This window comes from Pseudochaenichthys georgianus, chromosome 19 (assembly GCF_902827115.2).
Source record: "Pseudochaenichthys georgianus chromosome 19, fPseGeo1.2, whole genome shotgun sequence".
NCBI classification, from domain to species: domain Eukaryota; kingdom Metazoa; phylum Chordata; class Actinopteri; order Perciformes; family Channichthyidae; genus Pseudochaenichthys; species Pseudochaenichthys georgianus.
The window spans coordinates 10890846-10910035 of NC_047521.1; the positions used below are offsets into that span (position 1 = coordinate 10890846).

The following is a 19190-nucleotide window of genomic DNA, read 5'->3' on the forward strand; positions in this document are numbered from 1 at the left end:
GGACCTCACCTCTAGGGGGGTCCGGGGGGATGCTCCCCCGGGAAGATTTGTTTTAAATTTGAAGTTGAAAGCATCAATCTGATGCACTTTGAGAGCAACATTAAGAGATCTATGGATACATCTCTCAACACCCAGATGAAACACAACTGTAAGCAGATGTTCTTTTTCTTTATGGATATTTTACAAATCACTCCCCTTTCAAACTGTATTCTTGTTTTACTGCCATATAATATTTCATAACTGTTTTTCCTTTATTCTCTTATTTTTTTTATAACGATAATGATCATATGAAGGTGTGCCGCGGAAATAATCTTTTGAATAATTTGTGACCAAACCGTTTGAGACCCACTGAGATAACTTAGACTAAAGTTAACTATCTAAACACTCCGAGTCCTTGCTTTAGCTCACCTGAGCCTCTCAGTCTGAGAGGAGAGCTCTCCTCCAGCGTGTTGTGAATCAGTAGTAGGGAGAAAAGTTGCAATGTTGGGATCAAACATCAAACTTTAAGGTTACATCAATCAACTAACGTTTGCAACCATACTGAAAGCTCTTCATTCTTACTTTTTTCCCTTATTCCTGGCCCATATACTCATGTGAGTGTCTTTGTTTTTAATGTTTAACACACATTAATCGGATTTCTTTGGGAGAAAATGTACACTGAGGGAAATCTCCTTTGAAATTAACCAGGAGATCATTGCCTTCATAAGTTGAAGAGATATTAATCAACATTCTTTAATTCTATGATGAATGCCCAAAAACACATGTAGCCATACCTAAATGCTCAAAAAGTAATCAAGTTGACTAGAAAATGTTCTAATGTAGATGACTGTATGTGGATGCAAGTCATTGTATTTAGTAACGTGTTAGGTCTGTACAAATGACCAATTGTGCCTAAAAGAACAAATTCATGAAATAACACAGTGACATTTTGTTTCATGATGGCCATTTATACATCCGTATTAAATGAGATGACAAAACATGAAATGGGAATAACAGTACTGCAGTATTCTGTACTCCTTACTTGCAAGTGATATGTTCTGAATATATCCAAATGGACTGGACAAGTTATTATTTGTGTTCTCTGTAGATTCTGCAAAAACGTTTCAGTGAACTGTACATCAGAGTCAGCTATTCAAAATTGAGCAAGTAACTCCATGTGCTAGAAGATAAATCAATTAAAATCTAGATAAAACAGTCATAGCCAGGTGCAAATATGCAAAATGGGTTTTGACTTCAGTATCCATGTAGTATTTAATCATTTGACGTATTTACTCCAGCAACCTTGTGAATTACGTCCGTGTGACTCACAAGCAAGATTAGAAGGAATCATTATTTTTAAATAAATGTTTCTGAGTTAATATACTTAAAGAAACAATCCACAAAGTCTTCTGAGTTAATGATTTTTACTATTATACAAAATCTGAATCTAATGCAGCAATTTATTATTAACATCATTCATTTTCATTATGATAAATAAAAAAAGAATAGCCTATGTGAGGCTTTTTGGCCCCTTGTTTAACACCAACAAAAAGGAAAATGGTGTAAAGCTTGAATTAAAAAGAAGGCACAATTAAAATGTGTTGATTAGAACATTTAAAGTGCTGATTTCCATATTTTGTATCCTCAGTACCCACGGTCACTGCCGCATTGTGTTTAAATATGTGCATCCGAGACAAATGCAGAAAGCTCTGTGGAGCATTTCCGGTAAACATGATGGTGAAGAACGATTAGGGCTGTACCGAATACTAAAAACTTCATTCATAACGATGACAGTCAGATAAAAAATTCCAATGCGTTTTAAACCTGGTATTTCTGCACAGTTGCAGATACAGTTAGTCTACATGCACTAATATTATTAATAGGCCTCTTTTAGGCTGCTTAAATACGCCGGTTCAGAGAAGCTTGTGTTTTGGTGAAAAAGTGTCATTCTGAGTAAGTTATTGATAACTCATGCAGAGTTAACTTCAATTTTCCTCAATCTATTATTTTCGGGCACCTAGTAAGGATGCCACCTGGGCGCCTCCCTAGGGAGGTGTTCCAGGCACGTCCAGCTGGGAAGCGACCAAGGGGTAGACCTAGGACCAGGTGGAGGGATTATATCTCTTCGCTGGCCTGGGAGCGCCTTGGGATCCCCCAGTCAGAGCTGGTTGATGTGGCCAGGGAAGTTTGGGGCTCTCTGCTGGAACTGCTACCTCCGTGACCCGACCACGGATAAGCGGGAGAAGATGGATGGATGGACACCTACATGTGTTTATGTTGAAAAAACACGTTATATCCATAAAAAAAATCTTACTCATTGACTTCATTCAAATGTATGATTTTGTTTTTTTTCCTTATTTTTGGTGACAGACATCTGAATCTTCCTTCAAGAAAAACAATTGTAAAAAAGAAAGACATTCGGTACAGCCCTCTTCTCCACACTGTAAGGCAAAGTAAAAGGTGTTAAAATGTGTTGGATATGATTCTTGGCAGCAACCTCCACCGATGCCCAGTCCTTGGTTTTGATGGCGTGGCGTGGTCTGGATTCAGAGAGGTATTAAAGTCAGTAACATTTGGCTGTGTTATGTCAGCATCACAAGGTCCGATGTGACTCTAAGTTAGTGCAAGAGAGTCTAGCTACTTCAGCACTGTCGCTCACACACCGCCCTCCACTGCTAGGTCAGGCCAAATGCCCTCATAATTGCACTTGAGGTTACTTCATGTGAAAGCTAGATTTTCAGTTATTGTTCTGTCCGTCAGCAGATCCGCAGATCCCTCTCCAGGTATTTCTTCATCCGCTGACAGCGAGGACATGAAACACCCGCAGCTTTGCAGGCCAGGTGAAACACCGCCTTACAATCTTTACACCTGGGGTAGAGAGGATAAGGATAAGAGATTTAAAGAAACTGAATGTGACGTCGATTTAGAAACCAATACAAGTTCCATATCACATCTAGAACAACAAATAGATCCACATTTGCTGGATCCGCCTATATTTTCAAATTGAGGTAATGTAAAATTCCATACTAACTAAAAAGAATGAAAATGAGGATTTAAAACATCTTTACACAAAGAATACAAAACAAAGTGATGAGTCATTAAAAGTTGTTTTTAATACCAAGACCTGACTTGGTCAAAAGGTCAACATGTAGCTTGGTCTCAGTATATAAAATACAATGTGTAAGTGCCTAATGTAGAGAAAGGCAAATCTTAAAAAAAACAATATGGAACACTTTCCCTCCAAAATGCAGTCTTCATTCATAAACTGTTAACTTGAAACAAATACAAAGTATTAAAGTCATTGTGGGGATGAACAAATCGAATACATACCTGGTGGTGATGTCAAACTGGAAGGGGAAGATGATGTCATTGGCGTGGCAGATCTGACAGATGAAGCCGCGCTGCGTGCACAGGTCACAGTGGAACACGTGGTTGGAGGCGTACTGCAGCAGTGTCAACAGGTAGTTTGCATATTGACCCTCTGCTATCTAGAAGAAAAACAGACATTTAGGGATGTTTCATGGTGGCACATGTGAGGGCTATTAACACAATTAACACAGCAGGATACCTGTCGCAGGTCCAGCACGCTGTACAGATGGCTCGACTCCAGCAGGTACGTCCGCTGCTCCATTCTGACAGAGAAATACAAAAACAGCAGTATTATATAATGTCGTAGTAAAATATGGTATAATGTAAGAGGCACCTGCGTACACACACCTGGCCTGGAGTTTTTTGCAGGCTCCACTGCGGCAGGTGAGCAGGTAGTCTCCCAGCAGGCGCAGCCTCTGCCGCAGCACGTGGGCCTCAGACATGGGGTCTGCGTGCTTCACCAGCTCAGGGTTCAGCTGATCCAGGTTCAGCAGAGGCTCCTGCTCCACCTGAGCCAGCAGATGCAGGGCCTTCTTACACACCTGGAGAGATACACACACATCGCAGGAGGTCAGGACGTGATGAAGTGGTGTGTGTTGACTGGGTTTCTAACCTGTAGGGCTATAACCAATGTCTTCTTTTTGTATACCATCTGAATCATCCATTGAGGAATACAAATGTAGCTTTAAATGTCTATCGTCATATTTTAAGACGTCACCCACCCAAAAAGGAAAAAAAACATTCCCAATCTGATCAAAGTGATTATTTTCTATTAAATCCACTTACTTTAATGGATATAATTATTCAGTACGTGCTCCCCCTTGCAATTGGAATAGCAAACTGTTATTGACTACGGTGAAAATGTTGTTTTTGGAAAGATAAACGCCATAAAGTATGAATTGAAATATCGGAATTTTGGAAGTTAAGACATCTATTTATTTGTGTTAAATGTTGACTCTTGGACCTTAGAAGGCTCTGGAGTTTTGTGAAATCTTAGTTCTCACATGTGAAATCATTGCAGTCGCTTTAAATTATGTTTCAGCCTGAAATCCGATAAGAACATCTACAGTACTGTAGGTAAAGCATGCTGCACCTACCTCTCTTTGTGCGACGTCCCAGTTGTGCACCATGCGTGAAGGGATAATGCTGGTGTCGCCGTGGTGACAGGAGTCACAGTAGTACTGTCGTGTGAACTCACAAAGCCGGGCTCTGCCTCGGGATGGGCCAATTTGCTGAGGACACCCTGCACATGACACACAGCAAACAAACTCAGCCATGATTCACAACAACAACATGAAAACAAATGCATCCAGGCTCAGACACACAACACACACTTCTGCATAGTATAGATACCCCATACATGTTGCCATTAGGATTTTTCAGTGTCAGTGAGAAGAGATTATTTAAAAAGTATTATAGAACAGTCCCATGTTATTTATCAGAAAGAGTTTACAATGTAGATTGATGCTACAATTGGGACAAATGCTAAGTTAAATTAGTTTCTACAAATAACTAAATGTTGCTCTTGAATTCACAGCGCATCTCGCTAGTTTGCTTGCTGTTGTCAGTTATAGTTTCATCATTTCCTCCCTCGTGATGTCGTAAATCTGAATTTCTACTACTTTCTGACAGTTTATAGACAAAGTGATGTATGGATTGGTCTGAAAAATAGCCATCATAATAGTCAAAAATGTAAATAATTGTTTGTTGCAGCTCTAAAAACCAACTACTTCTATCCTTCAACAAGCACACCATGCATCATTTCATCTCAAGCATGTCACTGAAACAAACCAGACTGGAGCGATCTGATTTAAAAGCAACTCAAAAAGGATAATCAATGTGTGTTCATGCTATTTGTTGCAATATTGAAAACTCAATGTTACCTGCACACTTGAAGCTCTGAGTGTCGAGCCCCTTCTCTGAGGGCACAGTGCACAGATTAACAAGCAGGGCTCCATCTTCTTTGAGTCTGTGCTGCACCAGCCTGTGGAGGTTTCCAGTCCCCACAGCCGGCTCAACGGAGCCTCCGTCCTCCCCGCTCTCCAGGTACGAGTCCAAAGCTCCGCGGATCAGAACCCTCCAGGAGCGAGCCTCCTCCGGGTTCTCCGCTCGGAGTCTCAGCGTGTCCCTGACAGTCAGCAGTTTGAAAAAGGCCGGCCCTCCCAGAGAGACGTCAGGCACCACGTCCCGGATTTCCTCAATCTGGTGGGTCTGCCGCAGCAGCTTCCTCCCCTCTTGGACCCGGAAACTTTTCAAGGCCTCCAAAGAGAGGGAGAAGACCAGAGGAGACCATGTCCGAGCCTCGGGATCATTGGAGAAGTACAAAACTGTTTCTTTGATCGCATCTGTTTCTATATCAGCAGTCCGAGTCCAGTCAAATTCCTGTAGAGGAGGAGGCGCCTCCTGCCCCCCCCCTGTCCCTGTGTCAGAGGCTAGTGAAGTGCGCTCAGGGCTGGAGGGGGTGGAGGTCGGGGACAACGCATCCACACCGTTCTCAGTGGTGGGTACCAGAACCTCCCATTGGTCGTCAGCACGAGATGCTGGACGGCATTTCTTGACGGCTTCTACGATCCGGTCCACCCAGTCCTCGGCTTCGTCCCGATTGGCCGCCCGGAGGTACAGCCGCTTCCCAGGGAAGGCCACCTCGAAGCGGCCCTCGGGTGAGGCGATGCGAGCCTCCTCACAGCGCAGCAGGGAGCAGTTGTCGCTGCAGGCGCGCTCCTCTGCGTTGAGATACAGCCGGAACTCGTAGGGCGACAGCTCACAGTAGTTATCGCGCCACATTCCCATCGAACCGCGCCGCTCCAGCTGGCCGAGCTTCAGCAAGCCCCGGAACGGGTTGAACAGCCCTGACGGAACAGAGTCACAGTAAGTTATTAAATACATTATTTTTGGTCTATTTTGCAGAGGTGGGACCAAGTCATTGTTTTGCAAGTCCGAGTCAAGTCTCAAGTCTTTGCGCTCAAGTCCGAGTCAAGTCTCAAGTCTTTGCGCTCAAGTCCGAGTCAAGTCTCAAGTCTTTGCGCTCAAGTCCAAGTCAAGTCTCAAGTCAGGTTGGGCAAGTCCAAGTCCTAAACGTTGACAAAACGAGTCATAAACAAGTCATTATGTGTTTTTCACTAAATGTAATGACATTGATCAACAGAATAATACTTAATAATCAAATTGCTCTTTATTAGTCACATTAATAATTTAATAATCCATTTTCTCTCTGCTGGTAAAGTAACGTGTTTTTTTCTATTTTAAGAGGGAACCATAAGGTAAGGCTACCGTGATTCAGAAGGAGTTTAATGTATAAGATCCCTGATGTTGAGGTGACCAGAATGTTTATTTCCACTGTGTACAACATGTTATAAGGGACCCACAATCTATCTTTATGCAAGGGATAATGTGCAGCCAGGCGGAAGAGAACACCTGCATCTAGATCCCTCTGCAAGTGGTACTTTAACTATATTTTGATGCTAATACTTTTGTACTTTTACTTGTAACATTTTGAATGCAGGACTTTTTATTGTAACCGAGTATTCCTACACTCTGGTACTTTTGTATTCAAGTACAATATCTGAAATTCTCCCACCTCTGACAGTAAATCCTGAGTGGTTACCAAAATAAAGGTAACCAAAAAAGGTTATTTTCATTTTACAAATCCTGCACTCAGCTTTGCTTTCTCCAATATCATTGAAAAGCAGCCAGATGCTGCTTCTTTTTTCGGTTTCGCTAATTTCTTGACTTTTTCCGACGCACTTGCATTTAAATCCGTCTCCCCGTCGCTCTGTGCAGCTGGCCTGTACCACTACACCTGCTGTGCCCCCCACCCTTCTTTCACATAATGGTATGATCCTAGTGTGTCCTCGCATATGATTGGCCGCATGGTGGCCCAGCTAAATAAAATCCCGCCCCTGCCTGCAAGGATTCTCAGCAAGAGTAGGAGAGGCTGAAGATTCTGCTCTCCCCGACGGGAGTCTGCTCTTCTAGCAGCAGCTCGCGATCGGCGTGTTGGAGACCTCTGAATTAAATGATCAAGTCACCTCAAGTCAGAAGGCTCAAGTCCAAGTCAAGTTCCGAGTCATTGGTGTTCAAGTCCAAGTCGAGTCGCAAGTGTTTTGTGATTGTGTTAAGTCGAGTCTCAAGTCATCAAATTGGTGACTCGAGTCTGACTCGAGTCCAAGTCATGTGACTCGAGTCCACACCTCTGCTATTTTGACATTATGGAGACAGGTTGACAACTAAACACTCATTTTATTTTTGACATAACTGCTTGAAAACTATTTTGGACCCTGATTTCATATGAAAAAGTGATAAAATACTGTTTAAAGGAAAGAGTAATACAACTGAAATAGAGCAGCACAAATAAGCCAAATGGGCAGAAAAACATTCCCAACTGTATTGATGATCTATTTATTATTGTTCTTAGATTGAAGAAAATGCTGTTTTTAGCTCCTTAATATGGAGATTTCCTGCTTTTCTCTATGAAATTTTTTTTTAAATAAAGCCCTAAACTTAAGTACTAAAATTAAGCAACTATTTATATCATTAATAATATTTGTTCTTACAAAAAAATTAACAAACACATAATTAAAACAACAGTTAGGATATTATATAAAATAATGTAATTCTATATTTACTAATGTAAAATGTCGATGACTTAATCAGTTGTTTTCCTTTACCAACATTCTTTAGTAAATGTAGTGCATGCCCATATTGCCTCAGTCGGTGATGAAATGAAAGAGTGACCTGCTGTAGACCAGTGAGATGATGTAATTTAGTGAGATTATATAGCAGCAGCTCCATAGTCCAAGCACTGATGAGGTGACGTCTCGCAAGACATACAAGTTTATCACATTCCAGAACAATCCGGCTACATCCTAATGAATGATGTAAGGTTTTCCATTATCAGCTGGTGGAAAACACCTGTTGCGATGTAACAGTCTGGGGTGTGGTTACACCTGTATTGGTTTCATTCCACAGGGTCAGGTGCTGCATGTAATTTCTGTCCTTTGTCAACAGTATTATTTACCTTTCAGCTTAACTCCTTGGTGGCCATGTTTACTGACCAGGGGCCTAATTTATAAAGCTGTGCGTGGGATTGACGTGGGAAGGTGTCTTACGTAGGACAAAGGAAATAAATACGCACAAAAATATTCCGATTTATAAAACACTGCGCACGCACGTCCTACGCCGGTTTCCCTTTATAAATCATAATCAACTCGAAATGCGCCGCATCATTTATGAGAATACATTTCTTAACAAGAGAACATCATCGAGGGGTGATCAATAACATTTCCGTATTTATTTATTTCTCCAAGTTATGTTTTTGTGTGCACTGAGGAGTCTCAAACAGGCGTTTGTTTAATCATTTTAAGATTGGCTTTAATAAAAAAAAATTCTTTCATATATGATAAATGAGAGGTAATTTTATTTATGGTATTCTTTCCACATATTTCTCTACATTCTTACTTCTGCCAACGTTGTCGCAGTTTCTCGTCTCTCCTGTTTGTGTGTTTACGGATGGGTCAGAGTGTGCGTGGAGGACCGCACATTTTTCCGTCGTTTATTTTTTATAAATCGCAAAGATTGCTTAGAAACTGGCGTACGCCATCTTTTGAGCGTACGCAACATTTAGAAATGAGGCCCGGGGTTGCGTTCCGATAATCCAAAAATCAGCTCCTAACATCTAACCCTATCTCCTATTGCTTGACCTCTGAGTGAAACGTCACAGGGTTAAGGGATAGTGGATAGGAGAATTCAAAAGGACTTAGGAGAAGAGACTGCGGTACTTTAGAGAATCCGAATGCACTTTCACTATCCGACGTGTTTATGATGCGCCAGCGGACGCCATGAATGTGCGTCTGCTGCTGTGGGGAAACTATGGAAACCACAGTTTTCTATACAGCGGACGACAACATGGATGTTCAATAAGAAGGAGGGACTACTGTAAACTCATCTAGAGACTCTGCACCGTGCTCTGATGCTGCTGCTTTGCTTTATGAACGTGGACAACAGAGAAACATATTCTTCATGACCAAAGTTGGAATTTAAATAAAAAAGGAAAGTGAAACTTATGCTCGTCACCCTCTCCCTCCGGTCCACATTAATACCAATGATCCCAATACGTATGATTGTATGAACTAAAGATCTTAAAATCAATACAAATGTATTTATTATAAGCGTTATTCCTTAACACCTATCACTGTGTACATCACCATTCAAACGTCTTTTAAAAGTTGAACAAACCCCACACAGCTCAGTGAAATGTTGACTTTATTTGATCATTTCAGTAAAAACTAACGTTCATATTTCTCTTTTTGATTATAATACTGATGAACGTTCAAAACAAAGCACTTTGGCAACTTACCACATACGTTTTAAAAAGCTTAATAAGCACCGTAACTTTCATGATATAATTTCTCCGTCATAATCGGTTGTTTCCGTGGCCGACTGTTGTGTGACGCAAATACTGCGGCTGCCATGCATTGTGGGGCAGCATTTTCTCCTCTCCTTTCGGTGAGGGAGGTCCAGTGGTTCCTAAGCTAAAGGAGGTTATAAAGGAAGTTTGAAACATCCTTTCCTTTCATTCTAGAGAATTCGAACGGCACTTATCATGGCTGCCACTGAGGGACTTCCGGGTCATTTCACTCCGTGAGGAAGGTTCCTAAGCTAAATGGACTATTGGATCGCAACCCCAGTCTGAGAATACTCTCTCCAAACTTAACCTAAAAAAATCTAGGGAAGAGTTTTAGCTAGAACATTTTATCTTGGTGTGGTGGACCCAGTTTCTAGGTATGACACATTACTTATGTTTGATTTGTGAATCAAAACAATAAATAAATAAAATGCCCTTTTAGTGACATGGGCGTAGAACGGACTATGAAATCAACAGGCCTAATCATACTATCATTTAGTTTTTATTAAAGGTGGGGTAGGTCGTTTTGGAGAAACCAGCTCGAGTGCGCTAGAATTTGAAAATACACAGCCAGAAAAAATCTGCCACTTCCTTACAGAGCCCCTCCTCCAACACACACGAACGTGCACATGACCAATGAGGGCACGAGATAAGTTTGTGCACAGATGGAAGGCTGACAGGCAGGTAGGCCATCCAGTTACTTTAGCCGGGCCGGCTAAAATGATTGGTCGTGCTTTTTACAGCACTACGGCTTCCACACCACAGATGACATTTTTTATGGATTTTTTGTCAAAGCACTTAAGATATTCATTGCTATCGGGATGTTAAGAGCATTCCATGGCATATAACAAAAAGTGTATCTCGAGCCGGTTTCTCAAACTTACCTACCCCACCTTTAAGGTATGATGTTACTATAAATATAATGTTATCTTATGACACATCTGATGTATAATTTGTAAGCCACACTTTATGTTTAAAACACAGGCTAATTATACAGTAGCATATGGAGATGCTGAAATTGTTCAGTTATTTGCATATGTTTGTTAACCATGCTGGTCATTTTAGTAGTTAATCTATTTAATAGGGTTAGGTTTAGTGCCAACATTTAACAATGTCTGTGATCACTGGCCAGTCTATATGCAGTGGCGTTGCTTGGCATGTTAATCTACTTTAAACCAGCGAACAAGCCATTTTGTCCTCTGCTTAAGAAACCCCTAAGCCTCTTAAAAGTCCTTCTCCATACTACTAATAGTTTGTAACCTTAAAAGCCCTTAAGGGCTAATGTCCTCTGTATATAACTTGACCAGGAGCGAGTCTCTACTGTAAGGGGAGATTCTTAGAAAACAGAAAACAGCTAGGAAAAATATATTTAGCCAGAATGATTTCGAACTGCATGTTTCACCTCTTTGTCTGCGATGGACGACGCCGGGGGGGGACTGAGAGGGCTCAGCCGGGGGGGCAGGAGGAGGCGCCTCGCTCTGCTCCGGCACCTCCTCCAGACGGGGCATGTAGATGTCATCCTCAGAGATCCAGGAACGAGAATGCTGCAGTAGAAAAAACAAACATTTTGTAATAACGAGATATAAGAATAATGCCCACAACAACTTTGAATCAAAGTGTGTGCATGTAAACTCTCTGCCTGTTTCCCTTATACTGCTGCAGCATTTAAAATAATCGAACTGCATTCGATTTCGATTTGTATCTACATGAGCATTTTGCAAAAAACGGAACGACATGTCGCATTGCCATCAGACTAATGTAAAGTGGTGCAGGTCTAAAGGTTCTTTTATCAACAATACCTTATTGCAAGGAAATAAAATGACAAGGACACTTAAGGCTAAAGTAATTTGTAGATTAATCAGAAACTATTTAATTTACAAAGTAAGTTAGCAAAAGTAATTGGCAAAAGTGCCAATACATATTTTAATTTGATAGTTGATCTGTTTTTCACAGTTTTATAATCACTCTAGAGCTGGATAACAATTGAAGATGTCTTTTTAGAGCTTACAAACAATTTGATAGACATTTTAAACTATTTTCTGACACTTTTTGTTGATTAAACGACAATTAAATGCTTTCAACCTAAATGAGTTTTGGATCAGATGTTCTCATTAGAGAACACAACTGAGCTGTACTCAAAACTATAAATAGATACCAGGAGGTTTATTGAGGAGCAATTTCTATTGCCATGTGTCTTTGGGGTTATTAGTGTGAGAGCTACTGTTATGAATAGTGTCTTTCTCTGTTAAGGGTCATGTAAAGATGAAACTCATTTATCACTTAGCTTGACTAATTTGAATTACCAATGTGTAGACACCACAGAAAGTCCTGCTTTTAAGGAACATTGAGACATACCCTGCGTCTGAATTAAGAGTGCTTTATGGGTATTTCATGCTGCAGGAAGGTAATGATCTGTACCAGCGTTATCTATAACATCCTGCCACCGGAAAGGTTTTATAACATCTCTTGATTTTTTAAACACAGCAGGACTAACTTGTGATCTCCTTGAATGGTAAACATGTTTTAAATGTTCCAGGAATGATTAAAAGCTTGTGTAGATGTTCCATGCTGACAAAGAGTCAGGTGTCCTATGTGTCATTTCCTAGAATATGAGCAGTTCTGGAGCAATTCTGCATTTCCTCATGCTAAGCAATATGAGTAAAACACGTATTGCTTAGCACTGTTTCAGAAGTTCTGTTTTTTCAGAAAACACAGGAAACTCGACTTGTATATTTAAAAAAAAAAAAAAAAAAGATCCGTTAGCTTTCCCAACATTTGTATTTGTACTTGTTTAAATATAATAAAGCCTTTAGTGGGTGCCGGTTTCAGGTGACCTTATGTTGGTCCTCCTGGGTCCTACATGTTATTGTTTTTATTGTATTTGTTGTTTTCTTTTTATTGTACGTAATCTTATTTTCTTTTTATCTTGTAAGTTTATTATATCTTTAAGTACTGTCATTCATGTTTTCTGATCCGTAAAGCCCACTGAGACGAATGTGTTTTGTGATATTGGGCTATATAAATAACATTTGATTTGATCTTTTTGTTGTATTTTTCTTCTCTACATAATTAATTTCCTTGTACAGTTTTCACTTCTTAATCAGCTTTTAGTCAACTGTAAGCTACTGGCCATTTTATAATTTTGCACAATTTGCATTTGTTCATATATTGATCTTGATGTTTCTACATTCTATCTTTTGTTTTTATCTCTAACTATTAGGAGACTGTCCTCTTATTTAAATAATAAATATACTTACTGATAGAGAACCTGTGGACAGTTTGCTGCTTAGGATGCTGAGGGAGCGACTTGAGCCTGGATGCACTGAAGGCTCTGGAGTTTCTTCTTCTTCTTCCTGTTCAGGCTCTGTAGTCTCATGAGAAAGGTTTGCATGTTCTTCTTCTACAGACTCCACCGGCTCACTGTATGTGTCCAAAGGGAGCTCAGCAGAGGTATTGTTGCACACTTCAGGCAGAGTGTAGTCAACATGATTCTCATTAGATGTTGGCGAGGGCTCTGAATCAGATTTTGGAAGAGGGTCTACGAGGTCCTGGGATGAAGAAGGGGGACCCTGGGTCTCGCTGTCGGAGCCGCTGAAAACGGCCGTCTCCGAGTTCTGGTCGGGATCCGTGCTGGAGACGAAGGAGTCTTCACGCATGGAGTCCTGACTGCAGTGTCCGCTCTCCCTGAACTCTGTCGGAGAACTGCAGAGACAAGGACAGGTCATGATACGTTTTACTGCAAGCTTAAATAAGGGGTATGAACAGCCTTTAAAAAGTTACATGCAAGCACCTTTCATTTCCAGACTCTTGTATCTTTTATAATCACATTTAAATTCTTACAACAAATGCAACTGTGAGAAGTCCAGTATACCAACAGCAATATCCACGTATATGTTCACTTTGTTTATTTGACCAGCATATTCATATTAACATTTGATAATGATCATTAAATCCTAACTAGCTCTGTTAGGTGAGACGCTAGGGGGAAATAATAATATATAAAATCAGGATTGCTTTATTGAAAGAATTCAAATATTTTTGATTTACATGGGTGACAAAAGTGTTGATTGATGAATTACCCAATAACTTGAAAATCTAGCATTTCTGATTTAATGGTTTGAATTAAGCACTTTCCAACATTTAAATACCTTATATAAAAAAGAGTTAAATGTTCTATTTACAAATTATAATGCTTACATTAGAACATATTTTTCTTATTTTCAACATGTTCAAAGAAAAGCACATGGATCATTCTCTTGAAAAAAAAACACTTAAAAAAAACAACATGTTTTTTTAAAAAAATGTTTAAAAGGCTGTCATTTCCTTAAACAGCTAGACACCTTTTAACCAACAGCAGTAACAGAGAATTCATTAAGGACTATTTTTAGGTGCGGATTAATCCACATTTGGTGCTTTAGTGAGTATTTATAGCAGTAGGACATTTAATAGGATTAACTCCAGATAAACTACAGTCAGTGTTCATGGGAATAAAGCAGCATGATGTCATCCAGTGCAACAGTGTGGCTCATCAATGCTCTCTGTGGCATACAGGAATACAATTAGATTTTTTTTTAGCATTTAATCATTATTGGCCTTTTTATAGGATTTGTTGACAATAAGAATTATAAAGAATACCACCACATACATCCTTTTTCCTCTATCTGCTCAAATCAAAACACACACTTACTCCTTCTGCAGCCTCTTGGTGCTGATGTTGACGTTTATGGGCATGTCCAGGTCGTATGAGGACCAGGGCTCTCCTGTGGGGCTGCGGGGGTCCTGCCCCTGCAGCAAGCTGTCAGAGCTCAGGCTGGAGGAGAGCTGCGAGGAACCCGTGGTGTCCAGGCTTACATTTGAGGAGTTCATTGCATTCCTGCCCCCTTGTAATACCCCTGTGCCTTTCCCTGGGCACCCTCTCTGCATATCCTGTGCATCTGAAGAGCCTGACGACTGCGACACTGTATCCCATTCTTTGTTTACAGATTTGGCGGTGGGGTGGTCTACGCCGTTGAGAGGCAGTTCAACCGTGTCCGCCTGGGACATGGGGCAGAGTCCGGCGAGAGCCAGAGGCGTGGTGGTCCATTCGTTGAGGACAGCAGACTTGTAGGATAGGTTGAACGTAAGAGAGGCGAGACCCTGGAGGTAGCTGAGCAGGACTTCCCGCTCCTCAGTGTTCAGGAGCAAGGCACTGGGCTGGTAGTGGCCCCGCAGCTTGGAGCCCTCACGAAACAGTGATGCTAAGTAGCACTCCATCAGGCCGTGGTTGAGGGCCAGCCGCAGCCACGCTCGGCAGCGACCCACCTCTGTTCCCACGAAGCTGATCTTCTCCAGCTCAGTGACCACATCACTGGGGAAATAACACAGTTATTACACTTTGGACTAAGATTTAGCAGATCAGTATAAAACATTTAGGGCTACAACTCAAGATTGCATATACTATCAGTTAATATGCTGATACATGTCTTGATTTATTGGTCTATAAAAAGTCTTTGAATAACGAATATGCTGTTCTTTGTTGCTTGATTTGACCAGATCCTTTTAGTAATTGTATTTCTAAATGTGTTACAAATTTAGTGACACATTCAGACCATCAGGGAAGAAAAGAGAAATATATTGAAATGTGTTTTATTGTAATTCCTTCTCATGCATGCTTCTAAAAGTTATAATATATATTCATATATAAAATAATTATAAAAAGAAAAATATTGTATATTATATATATATATATTGTAAATGTCTTAAATTATAGTTACAAGAATGAAATGAACAGACTTGGATAATAAACACAAAACCAATTGAGCAAGACAATTATCATCTGTGCATCTCTTGAAAGCTTGATCTATTCCTATCAATAACTCATATTTGAAAATGTTCCCTTTGTCATGATATAAGAGAAAGACAAATAGTAAACCATCACATTAGAGAACCAGGAATCAGTGAATATTTGGAAGTCTTGCTTTGAGAATGAAAAGAACTATTTTCTGGTCATCGAAATAGTTGCAGATAAATATTCTGTTAATCTTATCGGATTCATCATTTCAGCTCTTATTCTGTCTTTTTGAGAATAAATGTGCCTTTACCGATGGGTGACGGTCTTGAGGAGGCTCCAGAAGAAAGGCTGTGGGAGCGGACATCTGCCTCCCTTCCGACTCCGGCCCCCAGCCTCAGAGCGGACGTACTTGCTCTTGATACCGTGGATGAAGATGGCCTCCAGCGCACAGCAGAGCAGGTTAGCATCGCTGTCCTCGCTGGTGACCACTGTGTCTGACGTCACATATCGCTTCTGAAGGGCCTTGAGCGACTGTGCCAGCTTATCTTTGATCTACATGTGACAATGTGTGAGAGGGAGAAGTATCATCAGCTTCCTGCTTTTCTTTTGGAGAGAGGTCCACTGGGGTGTGGTGCGGATGAGAGCAGGTTAGCACATAACTTATAACTCCGTTCACAAACACATATAAGAGCCACAGCTAAAAGAAAACACTAAGCATCATTTCTTCATTCCAATCTCTATCTTGATGGGGAATAGATTGAGTGAGGTTAGTGGCCCTGGGGTTACAACAGAGGCCTTTAGATTATCTACGGTCACATGACACCTGCTGTCAGCTGACATGGACAGACAGAGAACATAAACATAACCTACATTATGGTATAGGTTGCTTACTTCTGCAAAACTCAGAATGCTATGTATTCCACCGGGTCATCGCAGCGCAGACGGACCCGGTGGAATACAGGGTCTACCGCATTTAGGAACCGTTAAGCAGAACCAAAATTGTGTATTTTGTATGGGTACCCGGTACCCGGCATTTTCTTATCGGTTCTCATCTGGAACCGAGTTTCGGTTCCCAACCCTACTCACAGCTAAATGAAATAATCTAGGACCAGTTACTTGCCTGCCTCATAGTCTCCCCATGACTCACATACATTTATTCAACAAGTCAGCAGTACATTGGTACACTGTCTGCAAGTCCTGTTGTAAAAAACTATATTAAAACAGACTTACAGTACATTGTGCGAAGGGTTTTCCAAAACTTTTTAAACATTAAATTCACTTGAAGAACCTTTTATCTAATAATATCACATGTGTTTAAATTGCTATATATAATAGTGTCCTATCTTATACATTCTCATATTAATTTGTCATGTATGATGTTTTTCATACATGTGCTGAATGTATAATGAGCCTAGGCCTGTCCTCTGAAACAGTTAACATAAATACATACATTCAAAATGTATATCTATATAAATAACATAGACTTGACTGTAAAAATAAGTTTGCCACACATCAATCACTGAGTTAAGATCAGGGCAGAAGTGGTATAATGTGAAGTACAGTTACAACATGTTCCATGTCACAACCTGTCTATGTTGAGACAAACTCCATGAGCAAATAAAGATCAACTTGACACCTTCACATTTAGCAGAGGGGCAAAGTGAAAGCAGCTACAAACTAACAAGATCATATGTGGTAAAAGCCTGTGGTTTTACCTGTTTGACATCTTTAGCCTCAGGTGGCGTATCTGGCATCTGTGTAGCTAGCATGGCATCTTCTGGGAAGGTTTACGCCCACATGGTAAACTGAAACACATCAAACAAAAGACTATTCAAAACTTGAACTTCTCTAATAACCACGATATTGACCCCTGCTTCCCCAATGACATGACATTTAATAGTAAAGATGGACAAACAAGCTGTGCAAAAGGCAAAGCATGTGATAATACAGGAAGCAGTTTTTTTTCCTTCTCCCTCCTTCCTCACTACATTTTACAAGTACACTAAGCTATCATTACATTTGCCATCACGAGACTGAGTTCTGATACATATCTGCTCTTTCATGGTTTCAGTAAGGGACTGCTTTGTAACGTAGTCATGTGAGGACGCTGATTAAAAGAGTGGTGGTGTCAGCAGGGAAGTAGCAACAAAATGCCTCAGGACTAACTTCCTCAAAAAAAAGCACTTTGAGCGCAAATCAGGACCCACTCAGTATTCCTGACATGATCAACACGCAGATAAGATTAGCTTTCAACTGTTTAAGAGCTTTATTGGTCCTCAAAAATAGAGATTTAGAGACAAGACATTGTTAAGTGAGTGGTGATTAATAGCAGCTGACTCAGCAATTTGTACACTTCATTTATAAAGAGGGGAAAATCATGTTTGACTGTATTGACACAATAAAATACAGAACCAGATTCAATGTAACATATAACCGTAATATCGTTAGCATCATGGTACAATATGATACAGTATGTGATGCCTAACAAGGTGTAGTGGTGTAGTAACATTGCATAACATAATATATTTTATATATAAAAGATATAACTATTATAGTACAATAATAAGACAAAGTATATGGGTTGAGTATAGTACAGCAATATAAGATAGCATAACATACAGGTGAGGGCTGCAACTAAATATGTCCAATTTATCTGCAGACGATTCTTTAGATTAATCATCATTTGGCCTATAATATATGTCATAGTAAACAAAACGTGTAAAGTCACATCTTAAAATATATAAGAAAAGCAAGATATCTCCATATTTAATAAGGACAAAAACAGCATGTTTGATATGTTGAAAGAAAAATAAACGATCAATTGTTTTGAATAATACAATGTTAATTTCTCTGGTGATCGACTAATCGATAATGGTGGCCGCTCTAAGTACCATATAGTATGTGCTATAGTACAATAATATAATATCTAGTATATAAAATAACATGGTGTAAGATATGACATAATGGGGTGTGTAGTACACAATATATCAAAGAATTGAATAGATATCAAATATAACAGTATCATAATAGTGTTGTACAGTATATAACACCTAGAGTAACAAGCTACTGAGAAGGGAAAAAGGGATTACTTAACAACATTATTAGAAAATACAGTGTGGTGAATAATTGACCTTACAGCAGCATGTTGAGACATGTTTAAGTAAAAACTAGCATAACATCACATCTCCATAATCGTCAACAATACTGTACAGCAAGTTGCCAATTTTTAGTTAGCTTCTGTTTTGGGCGTGTGTGGGAATTTAGGCTCGACAGGGACGCTTGACCCATCGTAATAGTAAACAAAGGTAACAGGAAACAAGATGTAAAGCACAATTCACATAGCAGTTCAGTTGAATCCATAAAACATGACATTAACAGTAAACGTGAGGCTGAATAATGTGGTGTTAGTAGCGGTTAACGTTAGCTTTCTTACCGAAACAAGGCTGGCTAACTTGCCATTAAGGTCTAGGCACCAGCAATATCCTCCGTAAATGGCTATAAATTCAGTAAATGTACGTTAAAGTCATGTCAATCCGTACAGTCGCTCTCCGTAGCTTTGAAAACACCAAAAACGCAAAAAAAATATCGTTAAATAAGATTTGTTTCCTGGAGAGGTGAGAGCTCTCTTGTCACTATCACCATCCAGCTGAAGACAGATGCATCATGGGA

At 40.1% G+C, this 19190-nt stretch overlaps 1 protein-coding gene across 1 annotated transcript; it reads right to left on the reverse strand.

Annotated features, from left to right (window-relative positions):
- Nucleotides 1–924: 924 nt before the first annotated feature.
- plekhm1 (pleckstrin homology domain containing, family M (with RUN domain) member 1) lies at nucleotides 925–19169 on the reverse strand. Its single transcript, XM_034107687.2, has 12 exons — nucleotides 18955–19169; nucleotides 17237–17326; nucleotides 15832–16073; nucleotides 14439–15098; nucleotides 13009–13453; nucleotides 11154–11295; nucleotides 5232–6197; nucleotides 4446–4591; nucleotides 3697–3890; nucleotides 3548–3611; nucleotides 3310–3467; nucleotides 925–2847 (listed from the first exon to the last, which is right to left on the reverse strand). Exons 2-12 carry the CDS (start codon nucleotides 17288–17290, stop codon nucleotides 2736–2738), a joined length of 3183 nt encoding a protein of 1060 aa, XP_033963578.1. The 5' UTR covers nucleotides 17291–17326; nucleotides 18955–19169; the 3' UTR covers nucleotides 925–2735.
- Nucleotides 19170–19190: the final 21 nt, after the last annotated feature.

Bases quoted from the DNA above. Each gene is read 5' to 3' on its own strand.
- plekhm1 (XM_034107687.2), bottom strand. From the start codon at position 17,290: ATGCTAGCTACACAGATGCCAGATACGCCACCTGAGGCTAAAGATGTC. The intron at 11,296-13,008 runs GTAAGTATATTT...TTTCTACTGCAG, and splicing joins TGTCCACAGGTTCTCTATCA to CATTCTCGTTCCTGGATCTC. The intron at 3,612-3,696 runs GTGTGTGTACGC...TTTCTCTGTCAG, and splicing joins TGCAAAAAACTCCAGGCCAG to AATGGAGCAGCGGACGTACC.